General features: G+C 35.7%; 1 protein-coding gene across 3 annotated transcripts in view; it reads left to right on the forward strand.

Annotated features, from left to right (window-relative positions):
- Positions 1 to 15382, forward strand: part of Dip2b (disco interacting protein 2 homolog B) — a 236713-nt gene that overhangs the window by 155201 nt on the left and 66130 nt on the right. The window contains exons 5-12 of one of the 3 annotated variants that reach the window (XM_046435717.1): positions 1346 to 1558; positions 4625 to 4780; positions 5185 to 5307; positions 8326 to 8523; positions 10361 to 10452; positions 11400 to 11510; positions 13083 to 13206; positions 13744 to 13853. In XM_046435717.1, coding sequence (XP_046291673.1) covers positions 1346 to 1558; positions 4625 to 4780; positions 5185 to 5307; positions 8326 to 8523; positions 10361 to 10452; positions 11400 to 11510; positions 13083 to 13206; positions 13744 to 13853 — 1127 coding nt within the window. The remainder of the gene's footprint in view (positions 1 to 1345; positions 1559 to 4624; positions 4781 to 5184; positions 5308 to 8325; positions 8524 to 10360; positions 10453 to 11399; positions 11511 to 13082; positions 13207 to 13743; positions 13854 to 15382) is intronic. The other 2 variants (XM_046435718.1, XM_046435720.1) reach the window with 2 other exon arrangements.

The following is a 15382-nucleotide window of genomic DNA, read 5'->3' on the forward strand; positions in this document are numbered from 1 at the left end:
GTTATCTCGTAGGCTTTTTGAACCAAAGCAGGACATGAACCTACAGTTTCGTCTAAATTAGAGGAGAGTATTCTGCAGAAGTAACCACAATATTTCCCCCCATACACACCTTGGTATTGAACCCAGGGCTTCACGCAAGCTAGGCAAGTACTCTGCCACCCAGTTACATTCCCAGCCCATTTTATTTTATTTTATGATAGAGTCTCACATTGCCCAGGCTGTCCTTGAGCTTGCAATTCTCCTGTGTTTGCCTCCCAAATAGCTTGGATTATAAGTATGCATCACTGTGCCTGACTAACACATAATTTTTAATTTTAAAAAATTGATGCTAAATGTGGCTCAGTGGTAGGCCACTTGCCTAGCATATGTGAGGTTCTGGATTTGATCCAGCACCACAAAAACAAGCAAACAAAAATATAGTAAAAAATAAAAAATGTGAATAAAATCATTCAGTGCACAGATCACAAATCATAGCCCCCCCCCCCAATCATTTTGAAGGCCTTGTTCCATACATCAGACCAAATGCCCATTTAACTTGTATGCCTTGTAAGCTTAGAGTCTAGAATGATTAGAGTCTAGACTTCTCTTTCTGTTGGCTTTTGCTTCCTTATGTTCAGTTGAACTTTGTGTTTTTTTTTTTTTTTAAACATTTCTAATTTAGGACTTAGCCAGGCTAAATACAGAAATCAGTGAATTTTTCACAATTCTTCTCTGAGAATTAAGGAAAGAAGTCCAAATCGGTAGATCCCCCCACCGCCGTTATGTTTGGAAAGCGTACCTATGCCACACGCAACTAGCTGTCTTTTCCACTAAAGCCATGAATGCTTCTAGGCCAAGGACTGCTTCTTACTCCATTTCAGTTCCCTATCACCTAGCTCACTGGCATACAGGTTTTTAACAAGAATCAGTTTTCATCTTCCTATCCTATATTAGTCAAATAAAGACTAACAAAGTAATTGTAAACATCAATGTGGCAACTTATCACAAGATTTAAGTAAGAGATTGAGGAAGATATATATAAGCACTTCAATATTATTTGAACATAAGTAGGTCACCTAGAAGAATTTGAATATTAAGCTCAAACAGAGAAGTACTGAAGTAAAAAGGTTCTTAAAGGTTATTTTTTTATTGTTTTTAAACAACTTAAACCTGCAGAGTTAGGTTGTTTTATTCTTGGAAGTTTTGGCTCACACATCTTTGAGATTCTTGAGAAACTTTACCTATTAATCTAACTTAACAATGCGAATGTTTTGCTGGTGTCAAGAGTGTGTGATCATTGAGCAAGAACTGAAAAGTTTCTATTCTAGGCAGGATCGAGAACTTCTTTTTTTCTAATTCCACACAGACACGTCTTCGGCCTCTGAGGATGAGGGCTCTCTGAGACGCCAAGCTGCGCTCTCTGCTGCCTTGCAACAGAGCTTACAGAATGCTGAGTCCTGGATCAACCGTTCAATTCAGGGATCGTCCACTTCTTCATCCGCATCTTCTACGCTGTCCCATGGAGAGGTCAAAGGAACCAGTGGGTCTCTAGCTGATGTATTTGCCAATACCCGAATAGGTAGGAGCTGAATCTACCTAAGGAGTCCAAATTATGTTTCATTTGGCAACCAGTATTCAGGAAACAATTTATGATTTGTGTTAGGTTTTTCAACGTGGCCTAAAAAACCAGATAATCAGAGAGAACGTGACAGTTAATGAGGCAAAGAAGGAAACACCAGCAATACATTTGTTGCAGGAATGATAGGTATCATCTGCATTATTGGAGCATAGTGTTGCCCACCTGAAGCCATATCTATTTCCATAAGCAATACTCAAGCTGCAAGATATAACACCAGTCTTAGTATTGGTTTGTCCCACTTGAAGAATATTTCATATATTAAAGAGTGTTAAAACATGTAGCATCTTAGAATTCTTCAGGATTGTTGTCTATATTCTATCAAATAAAAATCATTAAACCTGAGCAAATTCTACATTAAACCAATATCAGTGAAGCCCTTTTGTCTTTAGTGTAAAGACTGGATTTATTGTCCTTGCTGCTGTGATATTGCTACACCTGGAATGTGCCAGCTGAGGATGTTGGTAGTCTATGAGCTGCTACCTGCTGCTGATGCTACTGTGTGGAGTACAGCTTTTGCTTGGCTCTGCTTTATGTTTTGTTTGTTTTTTTAAAGAGTTGTGTCATCTGCAAATAAAGATGCATATCTCTGCTTTTGCTAAATTGGTTGGTACAAATCAATCTAAATAATATACGTGAACATTATATATCTGTGATGTCTTTCCCTTCTTTCTTGACAGTCAGTTGCATTTTGGTATCTTTAATTTTCCTCTCAGTGATCTTTCTATATCCTTTATATAGCTTCATTCTATTAATTGATTTCAGAAAATAAAAAATTGGAAAATTTTCATGGTTATAGTTTTTTAAAGATCATAATTACCCTGAGGATATGATTGCCCACATTAATAGCCTTATGCCAGCTGCCATTGACTTTTGTTCTGCATTCTTAACTCTGCCCAGTGTGGAGTTCACTGAGCTTTCTAGAGCAGCCACACACAGGTGTACATGTTTACCATCTCTTCTGTCATGCAGGGTAAGCAACAGAGCCATGGTAGGTGAGCTTTTATTTCCATATCTGTCAAAAAGAGAGCACTTTCACTTATAAAAAGAATTGTCCTATATCCAGTTAATATTATGTGTATTTTTGTTAACAAGATGATTTCATATTTTATAACATATCTGATCTCATATTTTTCTGTTGCTTCATGACTCTGTGAAAAGTTATTGGCTTAGTTATTCACAGAAACCATATTATGCAATGTTATTGCTTTTTGGATGTTCGTTCTCATAGTAGTCCATTTTCCTGATAGGGAAATTAAAAAACAGGTAAAATAAAAATAAAATAATCTATAGTCCCACTTCCTATGGATAACATTTAAATGCTACAACTTTAGTATGTATTCCAGATATTATTTGTTTATGAATATGTGGGGTTTTTGTTTTAATTTTACAAAAATGAAATTGTCTTAAATGTAATTTTCATTTCCTGCTTTTCTTGGCAGTGTATTGTGAACATCTTCTGTATCATTATAAGTATACTGTTATTTTCATGATTTTAAATACAATCAATTGAATGACTGTGACCTGATTTATTTAATCATTCCCCTCTTTTGGACATTTAAGTAATATTGTTTTTTGCCATTTTGCAGATTGCCAAAAGTATTGTGCATTTGTCTGTTTATTTCTTTAGGATATTTTCTATAAGTTGATTGCCGAGTCAAATAAAAATATACATTTTTAATGCTTATGTTTCTACATTATCCTACAGAAAGGTATACTGCAATGTACCTGTGCTTATATATTTCAAACTTTTTTGTCCCTCAGTACTGGGGATTGAACCTAGGTTTGCTCTCCATTGAATTATATCCCTAGCCCCTCCCTCCTTCCCTCCCTTCCTCCCTCCCTTCCTCCCTCCCTCCCTCCCTTCCTTCCTTCCTTCCTTCCTTCCATATTTTTTTAGTGGTAGATGGACACAATATCTTTATTTATTTATTTTTTAATGTGGTGCTGAAGATCAAACCCAAGGCCTCACACATGTGAGGCAAGAGCTGTACCACTGAGCCACAACCCAGCTCATCTTTTAAAATTTTATTTTGAGACAGGGTCTCTCTAAATTGAATGTGATGACCTCAAACTTGTGATCCTCCTACCTCAGGCTCCATAGTATCTGAGATTACAGTTGTACACCACCGGGTCCAGCTTATTTCAAATATTCAAAACTTTTAAAATAGTAATTAGAGACATTTTGTGTATAGAATCCTTATCCCCAATTGATTTTAGAAATTGTTTATATTATGCTTTTTTCTTTTTCATATTTTGTAGTGATTTTTCATTATTCTTATGAATCATGTATTTTAACTCTTATTTTCTCATTACTTTTCCAGATGTTTTCTTCTGTGTTTTTTGTAACATATCCCTGGTCAATGGATCTCTTTGAATTTATATCATTTCTCTGTGTTAAGAATCTTCTTTATGAATTAGCATATAATAACACTATTTAATCTCTGCTTAGAGCAAGGGAAGATCCTTGTCAGATAGATCCAAATTACCTATGGATATTTTATAAAAGTGAGAAGTGGACTTTACGTGTTTTCCTTCATCTGAAAATGAACAGTCTTAAGACACTATTTGGTCTTTCATGGAAGTGGAAGCATTCCAGATAAAATAAAGAAATGTTCAAGAAACTAGAATATGAATAGTTAATAAGGATCTTAATTTGGTTCCATTTTGAAGTCACTTGTAACTTTTATTTTGTTATAGCGTTGGATTTCTACTAACCTTTCTATGTATATTTAAAATAATGTTGTAGAGAAACATGTCCTTATGATGTGATCTTACTAAGGCTACCTAAATCTTGAAAGTATTAATTTGGGAAAGCTGACATGTCCTGACTTAACCTCTGATTTCCCCATTATATTTTGGTAGTAGAATTTGACTTAAAACTTGTTTTACAGGAGTTAATGCTCTATTTATGTAGTTTTTTTCCCTTGTTTAAAAACAAAGATTTAGTGGTTCTTACTTTTTGCCGCTAATGTCCTATAATTCTAAATTCTGTTTTCTCCTCTCTAGAGAATTTCTCTGCGCCCCCAGATGTCACTACAACTACCTCTTCTTCCTCATCATCATCCTCAGTACGCCCAGCAAATATTGATCTGCCCCCCTCGGGGATAGTAAAAGGCATGCACAAAGGATCCAACAGGTCCAGCCTTATGGATACAGCTGATGGTAGGTAGCTCTTTTTGGTAACTAAATAGGGAGTATAAATTAAACTGTAAAAATACAAATTCTAAACAGTAGTTCCTAACCATCTATTTCAGTAGCTGTAAGACTACATTGCATTGGGCTCAGTTTCGACAGGTCATCTGAGTGCCTTCTTCAAGAAAAGCATGCTATAAGAGAAAAGGGAACTTAGGTGAAATCATAAAGAAGTGTATTAATAATAACACCATATTTGTTCTTTATTGCCATCGAACTTGTGTACATACTTGTACCTGTTTGGTCCAGTTAAAATAGAGTGAGACTGGGGAAAGGCCATCACTAGAAAAATAAGCTCCTGAGGGAATTGAGGAACTAAAATATCCTTTTCAAGTCAGTGAATTTTAACTTAACTCATCTCTTTTTCCTTCCAGGTGTCCCTGTCAATAGCAGAGTATCCACAAAAATCCAGCAGCTTCTTAACACTCTGAAACGACCCAAAAGGCCTCCTTTGAAGGAATTTTTTGTAGATGACTCTGAAGAAATTGTGGAAGGTAGTAGTAAAAATGCCAAAAACATATTTCTTAAACAAATATTTCTTAATCATTTATTATATGTCAATACATAACCTTAAAGGATGAGCAAGACATAGATCTTGGATTTAAGAGTTCAGACTTCTCTACTCGTTTTTTCCTAAAGATCATTTATATTTTAGTTCTCAGGTGAAAGGTAAGGATGGAGGGAAGGAGGAAAAGGGCAAAGAGATAACTATAGGACATAAAACTCTTCCTTGAACTGGGCATAGTGGCATATGCCTGTAATCCCAGCAATTTAGGAGGCTGAGGCAAGAGAATTGGAAGTTCAAGGTCAGCCCCAGCAACTCAGTGAGACCCTGTCTCAAAATAAAAAGGGTTAAGAGATGTAGCTCAGTAGTAAAGTGATCCTGTGTCAAATCCCCAGTACTACCCCTCCTCCAGAATGAGAACTATTCCTCAATAATATATTCTTTGAGTTTAGGAAATACAAATACACAATTTTAAAAGTTACTTATGTTAGACATCAAATTAAATTAGATATTAAATTCAACTTCAAGGGCTGGGGATGTGGCTCAAGTGGTAATGCGCTCGCCTGGCATGCACGGGGCGCTGGGTTTGATCCTCAGCACCACATAAAAATAAAATAATGATGTTGTATCCACCGAAAACTAAAAAATAAATATTTTAAAAAAATTCAACTTCCAAAGTTTGCCCAGGCTTAGCCAGGCTCCATGGCACACACCTGTAATCCCAGCTACTCAGGAGGCTGAGGCAGAAGGATCATGTCTGGGCAACTTAGTAAGATCCTGTCTCAAAATAAAAAGGGCTAGGAATGTAGCTCTGTGGTAGAGTACTTGCCTTGCATGCTGGAGGCCCTGGATTCAATCAACAGTACCATCAAAAAATGTTCCCAGTCTCTTTTTCATTTAACATAGTCCTTTCATTAAATCATCCAGTCGACATATATATTTGCCTTCTGAATCATAGTGTGGTAGATGGTGAAAAAAGTTTCAAGATTTAGGAAAATGCACTCTTCCTTTGTGTTGTTTGTGATTTAAATAAGTGCTAAAATATATAGATGTGGAAACTTACTTAGCCAATAAGTTTGTATCAGTGAATATATACAACTGTGAGAAGAGAAGAAATTAGTTCCATCTGTGTGGTTAAAGAAGACTTCACAGAGGAATAGGTAATCATCAGTGTTTTATTCATTCAATAAATTTTTAAATATTTATGGATGAAATCATGTCTAGGATATAATAGGGAAAGATGAGCAGAGAATGGGTGTGAGCACAGATAAAATGAAATGACCATTTGATAATTATTGAAGCTTGGTGATGAATAGACCTACCTAACAAAGCCTTTGTCAAAGAGAGAGCAAGTGAGAAGCTTTTGTCCAGAGAACTAAGCCTTAGTGGCTTTGTAGTTTGTTTTTATGCCCTGAACTAATAGTAGCTTTGATCACATCAGGCTATTAATATAATTAGGCACATTGGTAGGCTAGATCCAATCTTAGCCCAGTTCATGCACCAGGAGGCAAAAAGCAATTTGACATATGAGGTTAAGATTCTGTTTCTTCAGGAGTCACTAAATTCACTGAACTGTGGACATGCTTCTTTTTGGGAGTGGGGTGGAAAATGGGGATTTAACCCAGGGGCAGTTTACTACTGATCAATATCCATACCCCATTTTCTTTTCTTTTTATTTTGAGGTAGTCTTGCTAAGTTGCTAAGGGTCTCACTAAATTGCTGAGGCTGACCATGAACAGTCTTCCTGTCTCAGCCTCCCCAATGCTGGGATTATAGGTATGTGCAACCACATCTGGTAGATGTCTTTCCTGATGCACTGATATTCAAAGTGCTAGCATTGGGCTGTGGCTATGGCTGTGGCTCAGCGGTAGTGCACTTACCTGTCATGTGTGAGGCATTGGGTTCGATTCTTAACACCATATATAAATAATAAATAAATAAATGGGTAAAGTTCTATCAACAACTTAAAAATATTAAAAAAAAAAGTGTTTAGCATTGTATATTGGCCTGGCACGAAATGAAAGTCAAGGTTTAAGAGAGATCACACTTAACAATTTTCATTGGCAGAATAGAGCTAACAGTGTTCTCCTGATTAAAAATAAGTAACAATTGCTTGATTTGAGTAATTAATGTTTGGAAAAGGGGGAAAAAAAAAAACCCTATATCTTTGGAAGTCTGAAAGTCTGAGCCCAAAGCATAGTCTTTCAGAATTCCGAAGGCCTAGTGGAAAACGGCAATAGTATACACATTATTTACCTCCAGTTCTTGGAAAGATGGTGTTAAAAATCTAACTTTAAAAACAAATTCAGTTCAGTTCAACTAACATTTTTGAGCAACCTCCAATGTTACAGGTAGTGGAGAAAACAAAAAGAAAGAACCATCCCTTACCTTAGGAAGCTGTCAGGTTGCAGAGACTGTGGGATACATGTCTCATAATGAAAGCCATTGAGGATCCTCTGTTTTAATAAGGGTAGAGTACCATATAAGGTGGGAACACTAAGGAAGGAATAGTCTCCTTAAGGAGTGATTGGGGTTGGTCCCCAAATAATGTGCTGTTGGAATGAGTGCTGAGGAGGATGAGTAAAGGGGTTAGATGTTTGAAATGTATGCAAAGGGCAAGATGTGATGGCTCATATCTGTAATCCCAGAGACTCAGACCTGCCTTAACACTGGCCACAAACTGTAAAGAATGAAAAACAAGTTTACTAATAAATTTGAAATTGCTAAAGAGAAATTTACACTCTGTGCTTTTTTTTATATGTGCAGTGATTTGTTTTTTCACTGTTAGATATTATTTGTTGCGTAAGAACATGTTGAATGTGATTTTACAATTCAGTGGAAAATTCAAATAAGGCCCAGTTTGTGGAAACCACCATTTCTAACCATGTCTTTTCTCAAAGTCAGTTTAAACCAAATGATTATGAGGAGAAGAGGGAAGTGTGTTTGACATTAGAGCTGTGTAAACTCATGCATGGATTTATTTATTTCACCTTACTGATTTTTGGTATAGTACCTCAGCCAGACCCCAACCAGCCCAAGCCTGAGGGGCGGCAGATGATGCCTGTGAAGGGAGAACCCCTAGGAGTCATCTGTAACTGGCCACCTGCGCTGGAATCTGCCCTGCAGCGATGGGGTTCCACCCAAGCCAAGTGCCCCTGTCTGACTGCACTTGATGTGACAGGGAAACCAGTTTACACACTTACATATGGTGAGTTTACCAGAGTGCTAATCCTTCTTTTCTAAGAGTTTCTCACAATATTATGGGTAGTATTTCTTTTGATATTTAGCAGTTGCTGGTTATTATGTTTTAGAAGATCTTGTCAATTATTTAATAGGTTCCTAAGTAGTAAGTAAAGCTATTGTGAAATATTTTCATTTGCTGAAGTGACATTTGCAAGCCAGCTGATGTTTAAAGACAGCAAAAAGAAGAGAGATTGTACATCCACTGATGTTTTGAAATTAAAAAATGGTCAGTATTAATAATGTATGGAGAAAATCAGATAGTCTTATTTAAAAATTGAAACTTACTATTTTTTTTAGATCTTTACTTTATCCTTAATTTTGCTTATAATAGGCACAAAATTCTATAATGAACAAAAAAATCAGTACTTTTAAATTTAATTCCATGTAAAGTTTTTGTTTGCTTACTTTTTGTAGTCCTGGGTGTTGCATTCAGGGTTTTTAGGCATGCTCTAGGCAAGTGCCCTGCCACTGATACATTTCCCCAGCCCCTAAAGATTTTTCTTTTTTCCTTCCCACCACCCCCTTTTTGAAATAATTTTAAGAAACATGGAGTCAGTCCTGGGTTGTGAGATTTTATACTAGTTTATTCAAACAGATTTCTTTTCCTCTTTCCACACACATTGTCTATAGACCTAGACTGAAAATAGTTTTTGAGGAAAAAATAAGTATTTATTTAAAAGAATTTGCAGGTTGAACTAGTTTAAACTTTGGATGGCCCTCTGAAAAGGTTGTATATAAAAATAACGTATCTATTTAAAATAGCATTATTTCTTTTTTACCTTTCTCATGATTTGAACTAAGAATTTCTAGGGCTGGTTGAGGGGAGGGAATAGTAGGAAATTGGAAATAAAAGGATTTTCTTTCTTTTTTGCCAAAATAGTTTTTCACCACAGAAGTTGTATACTAATTTCATTCACATAATCCTTAAAAAAGTCATTTTAGCTGGCCAGATCCATACATTTTTATTTAACATCTATGAATATATCCACATTTCATATAATCAGTTTCCATTTTATTGTGTGTTTGTACTGACTTACAGTGGCATGAAATGTTGAGTCATCGGAGTCTTTTTTTTTTTTTTTTGGCACCAGGGATTGAACCCAGGGCCACATGAGTCATATTCCCAGCCCTTTTTATATTTTGAAATAGGGTCTCACTAAGTTGCTTAGAGCCTCAGTAAGTTGCTGAGGCTGGTTTTGAACTTGTGATCCTCCTGCCTAAGCCTCCCAAGCCACTGGGATTATAGGTGTGCACCACTGCAACCTGCTGAGTCTTACCTTTGTTTTCCTGTTACCTCATGTATCTGAAAGCACCTATATGAATGATTCTTCAGAAGAAGCTTCAGAAGAAGCTCAGTTCTACAAAACAAAAATTGTTTTCTTCCCTGAAAATGTGATTGTCTCACATCAATTTATTCCTAAGGCTATTCATATAACTTCAGAAAAGAAGTAATGTCAATATTGAAGTGGTTTCATGATACTTTTAAAATAACATGTTAATGAAAATTCTTTAAACTATCTTCTCCTATTTTTTGTTATTAGTTTTGCTACTTTTGTTGTAAGGCTTAAGCCTATCTACCTCCTATAAACCAGAGTGACATTTTTATTTCAAGGCAGGACTAGCTCTTATAAATTAGAAAAAATATAAAGCTTTGGGGGTACTTTTATTTTGTTTTGGGTGAGGGGTGGTACTTATAGAATCTATTAATTGAAAGTAGCTATTGTCTTAGTTACCTTGATTAACTGCATGCTTTCTTGTTGAGATAGCTTGTGTTTTTTCTGTGTGACTCTTCTTTTTTTCAGGAAAGTTGTGGAGCAGAAGTTTGAAGTTGGCCTACACACTGCTTAATAAACTGGGTACCAAAAATGAACCTGTGTTAAAACCTGGAGACAGGGTAATTGATTTTTTGGTTTTAGAAAAGTGGTGTTTATTGTTTTCTAATTAATATGCACCTTCTGGGGACTTTTTTGGTTGTTTATTTTTTGTGGTACTGGGGATTGAACCCAGGGGTTTTACATATGATCTGCCACTTAGCTGCATCTCTAGCCTGTACCTTCTGAAGTTTTAATGTACAACAGGAAAATTTATGTAATTCTTACTTTTAGAAAACAAAAATGGTTTAGTTCTAACCCAGGTTAGCCCAAGGCCAGGTAATGGTTCTTGCATTCAGAGACTGAGTCAGTTCACATGTCCCTTTCTGAAGCTGTTCTTTTGTAAACTCCTAAGGTGCCAATAAAAATGAAACCTAAGTTTTTCTGGAAATAATTTTTTTCATTCTTTTTTGTATTGAATCTTGAACTCAGGAGTGTTTTGCCACTGAACCACATTCCCACCCCTTTTTATTTTTTATTTTGGGATAGGGTCTCACCGAATTGTTGAGACTGACCTTGAACTTGTGGTCCTCCTGCCTCAGCCAAGTTGCTGAATGACAGGTGTGCACTAAGCACCTGGCTTAATATACTTTTCTATCTAGAGAGATCCACTACATTTATTTTATTGCTTTAGTCCTGTAAAATAAATTGCCTTGGGTTTCCTAAGTAATTACTACTTAAGGCAAGTAGCTTACTGCTAAATCACCAATAAAATTAACTGAAAAATTATTATGATAATGATGATGAATTACATTTTTATTTACCAAAATGTATAGTAGTATAATTATGAGAATGATGGAGATCTTTTTAGATTTTTTTTGTTCTTCTCGGTAACTTACTTTCCTTTAGAACAATGCCTAATAGTTTGATTTATTATGTTAGTGATAAATATTATATCCCTTAGAGAATGATATTGAAAGAATTACTTTGTTTGTATTCCTCTATTATTGAATGTCTTTTTGCATTTTAGGTAGCCCTGGTTTACCCCAATAATGATCCAGTCATGTTTATGGTAGCTTTTTATGGATGTCTCCTGGCAGAAGTGATTCCAGTGCCAATAGAGGTACCTCTTACCAGAAAGGTAACATTGTTAAATTAAGAGAAATATAGCCCAGTAACATGACAGGCATTGGGTTCTTGTTGGATTAGTTAATACAGTCACAACATTGAAAACAACTGACTATTTTCTGAAGTACTTAGATTCTCTTTCTAAAAACATGAAAGTTGTAGAAAATTTATGTAATATTTTCAAGTATCCTACAAAGAACAACTAAGATAGTTTTTTCCCCCTTTTGATGGTACTGAAGATTTAACCCAGGGTTATTCTGCTACTGAGATATATCCCCAGCCCTTTTTTATTTTTATTTTGAGATAGGATCTTGCTAAGTTAACCAGACAGACCTCAAACTTGCAATCCTATTGCCTTGGTCTTTCAAGTCATTGGGATTAGAGGCATGCACTACCATACCTAGCTAAGGTAAAATTTTAAAGAATTTTTATAGTAATTGTGTGTCATATAAAACTCAGGGAGACTTACTGTTTTTGTTCTTTATTTTGTATCAGGGATTGAACCCAGGGGCACTGAACCACTGAACTATATCTTCAGCCCTTTTTATATCTTTATTTTGAGACAGGGTCTCACTAAAGTTGCTTGGGGGTCTCACTAAGTTGCTGAGGCTGGCTTTGAACTTGTGGTCCTCCTGCCTCAGCTCCCGACTCACTGGGATTACAAGTGTGCACCAAAAGGGAGAGTGATACAGTAGTGGTGTGGGCCTACTCTGGATTATAGCATTTTACTTTGACAATACATCAGTCCTATTAAATGGAGGACTACCTAACAAATTTCCATATTTTACTAAATGATTTCTTCATGAGCTTTTACCCTGATTTTCTCATGCTATTTATTACTGAGAGTTGTCAGAGATAAAAATATTGGATAATGTGGATTTATAAGAAAAAATATTCTTTGAAAAAAAAAAAACAAACTGGTAACATTCATGAAGTTCTAGTTGGTGGTATGTAGTAATCTCCATTGGTCACAAAATTATAGAGTTCTTCAGTTATTAAATTGACAGTATTTATAATGATACTCTTATATGACATGTTAATGAAAATTCTTTAAACTTCTATTTTTTGTTATTAGTTTTGCTACTATTGTTGTAAAGCTTAAGCCTACCCCCTTTAAAATAGAATAATAAAAGGAATATATTTATTTGGAATAATTACATCGTGACTTTCATTGTAAATTTGGACACTGGTATACATTTACCTTATTATTATTATTATTTTTTCTAACATGAATTACCTTGCTCTTAAATGTGGGGTAGGGCTATGGGATGACAACTGTGTTAGTATTTATTTCATTTGCCTAAAAGAATATCATTGATGACCCTTAAATAGAATGTTCACATATAGCTAGTAGAATTCATAATTAGCAATGTCAGGTTAATAAAATATTTGGTTATACTTAGGAAATCATTGTGCTGTAGAAATTATTGGAAGAACATATTGTCACTGGATTTTGACATTTGCCAGAAATCGGTGGGGCTTCAGTGCTATCATACAAGTGCCAGAGCATTATGAAGTGCTAGATTTGGGTCATAGGTGTGCTCACATTCACTGTCCTACTGTGCTTATTATCTTTTCTCTACAGGATGCCGGAGGTCAGCAGATTGGCTTCTTGCTAGGAAGCTGTGGTATTGCCTTAGCTCTAACCAGTGAAGTTTGCCTAAAGGGTCTGCCAAAAACACAGAATGGAGAAATTGTACAGTTTAAAGGCAAGTAATACTTATACCCAGATTATTAGTTAAAAGTTAAAGCTGAATGCTTTAATTAGCATTTTAACTTAGTAACAACTGAGTACTTTATATATATTTTCTTATTTAATTCTTACAATCTTACAAAGTAGGTACCATTATTATCCCCATTTTCAGGTAAAGAAACTAAGAAATAGGTTATCCAAAGTTACAGCTAATAAATAGTAGAATAGCAATTTGAACCCTAATCTGTCTGATTCCACACTCTTACCTTTATGCTTCTGGTTGAAAAAAAGTTACCACTCTCTACATTAAAGCTAAATGTAGAGTCAGAGGATAAACAACTAACATCAGTGGACTTCCACTGCCAGATGGACCTCCCTATTGTTGAGGTAATGCCAAGTCTTGGAATTAGCATGTGGAATTATTGTACTGTGTATTTTATTGATTATAAAAATGTCTTTAATTTGGTCTCTTGATATTTAAAGTGACCAATTAAGTGTAAACTCCTTCCCTGATAACTTAGGCAATTCCATTTATACTATGGGTTTGATTTAGGTTGGCCCCGGCTCAAGTGGGTTGTAACAGACTCCAAGTACCTTTCAAAGCCACCTAAAGACTGGCAGCCCCACATCTCTCCTGCTGGTACAGAACCTGCATACATTGAGGTAAGTCCCGAGACTATAAACGTGCTTTCTAGCTTTCCTTTGGCCTGAGTTGCAGGAATTTTGTTTTTTGTTTGTTTGCTTCTTTGTTTTTGTTTTTTTAAATTGTGGTGCTAGTGATTAGTTGTATTTTTCATGGTAAAAGATCCTCTTCTGGGACTGTACTGGGAGCAGTGGTGCATGCCTGAGGACAGAAATTCAAAGCCAGCCTCAGCAACTTAGCAAGGCCCTAAGCAACTTAGTGAGAGCATATCTCAAAATAAAAAATACAGAGGGCTGGGACTGGGGCTCAGTGGTTATGCCCCTGTGTTAAATCCATGGCACCAAAGGGGGGAAAAAAATAAAGATTCTCTTACTTTGTGAGATTATCATCTTTGGGCTTGTAAATGCTTTTTATTCTAAATGTTTTTATCATAAATACTCATATAAGAAAAAAGATAGCAAAGAAATTGATTCTCCATGTAAGAAAGTTATTAAAAAAAAAACTTTAGAGAGGTACAAAGGTTTAAGAAATGATTTATTTTTTAAAATATATTTTTAGTTGTGGATAGACCTTTATTTTATTTATTTATTTACATGTGGTGCTGAGAATTGAACCTAGTGCTTCACACATGCCAGGCAAGCGCTCCACCACTAAGCCACACCCCAGCCCCAAGAAATGATTTATTAGCAGAGAAATTTATTTGCTGATCTTATAGGTGAGTCAGGAACAAGGTTATGGAGAAATGAGAAGGGAAAATATCTGTGCATGGAAAGAACAAGTTCAACAGATGGAAAATAAAGAGCAAGAAGAAACAGAGGGTTTGGTATTGAAGGTTAGTGTAGGACCTTGATTGTAGGAACTTGGCAAAATGATCTAGTTGTGGGATCAAGTCTTGCTGTATACCAGGTATCAGGCTAAATGCTTCAAATGCATTATTTCATTGAGTCTGAACATTTATTATAAAACATGCTTTTTAGATGAGAAGACTGAGACTCATAAAACTTGAGTAACTGACCAAATATTGTATGACCTACAAATAAGTGAATCAGTACTATTTTCTTTCAATCCCCTATACCAAAAATAAAAACAAATTAGTGTTCAACTCTTAGTCTATATCATATCTTAGTGTTGACACGGCTCATCATTCCATTTTCCTTAAAACTTTAGTCATAGGCTTCCTAGACTGTTCTCTCAGTTCTTCAACCTCACTGACCATACCTTTTCAGTCTTCTTCTTTGGTTTCTCCGAAAAAGTTGAGGACCCTTACTTAGCTCTCTGACCTCATGTAGAACTACTATGCCCCATATTTTTAGGCTCCTGTTCTCATGAATTAATTGAAATTCTTACTTGAGACCCTCATATTACCTACAGGACTCTGCTGCTGGATTTAAAGTAGTATGGATAAAAGGGATCTACTGAAGGGTTGTCAGCAGGAGAGTAAAAAATGAGTTTGTTATAAGATACATCTAGATTGGTTGGGTTATGAAAAACAGACCAGCTTTTTCTGTTGTCTAGGTAAGCCCAAGGTTGTGTTAGTAGAAACAAAGGG

The sequence above is a fragment of the Marmota monax genome, unplaced genomic scaffold, assembly GCF_021218885.2.
Source record: "Marmota monax isolate L192 unplaced genomic scaffold, Marmota_monax_Labrador192_F-V1.1 WCK01_AAM20220418_F8-fsc00012, whole genome shotgun sequence".
Lineage (NCBI taxonomy): Eukaryota > Metazoa > Chordata > Mammalia > Rodentia > Sciuridae > Marmota > Marmota monax.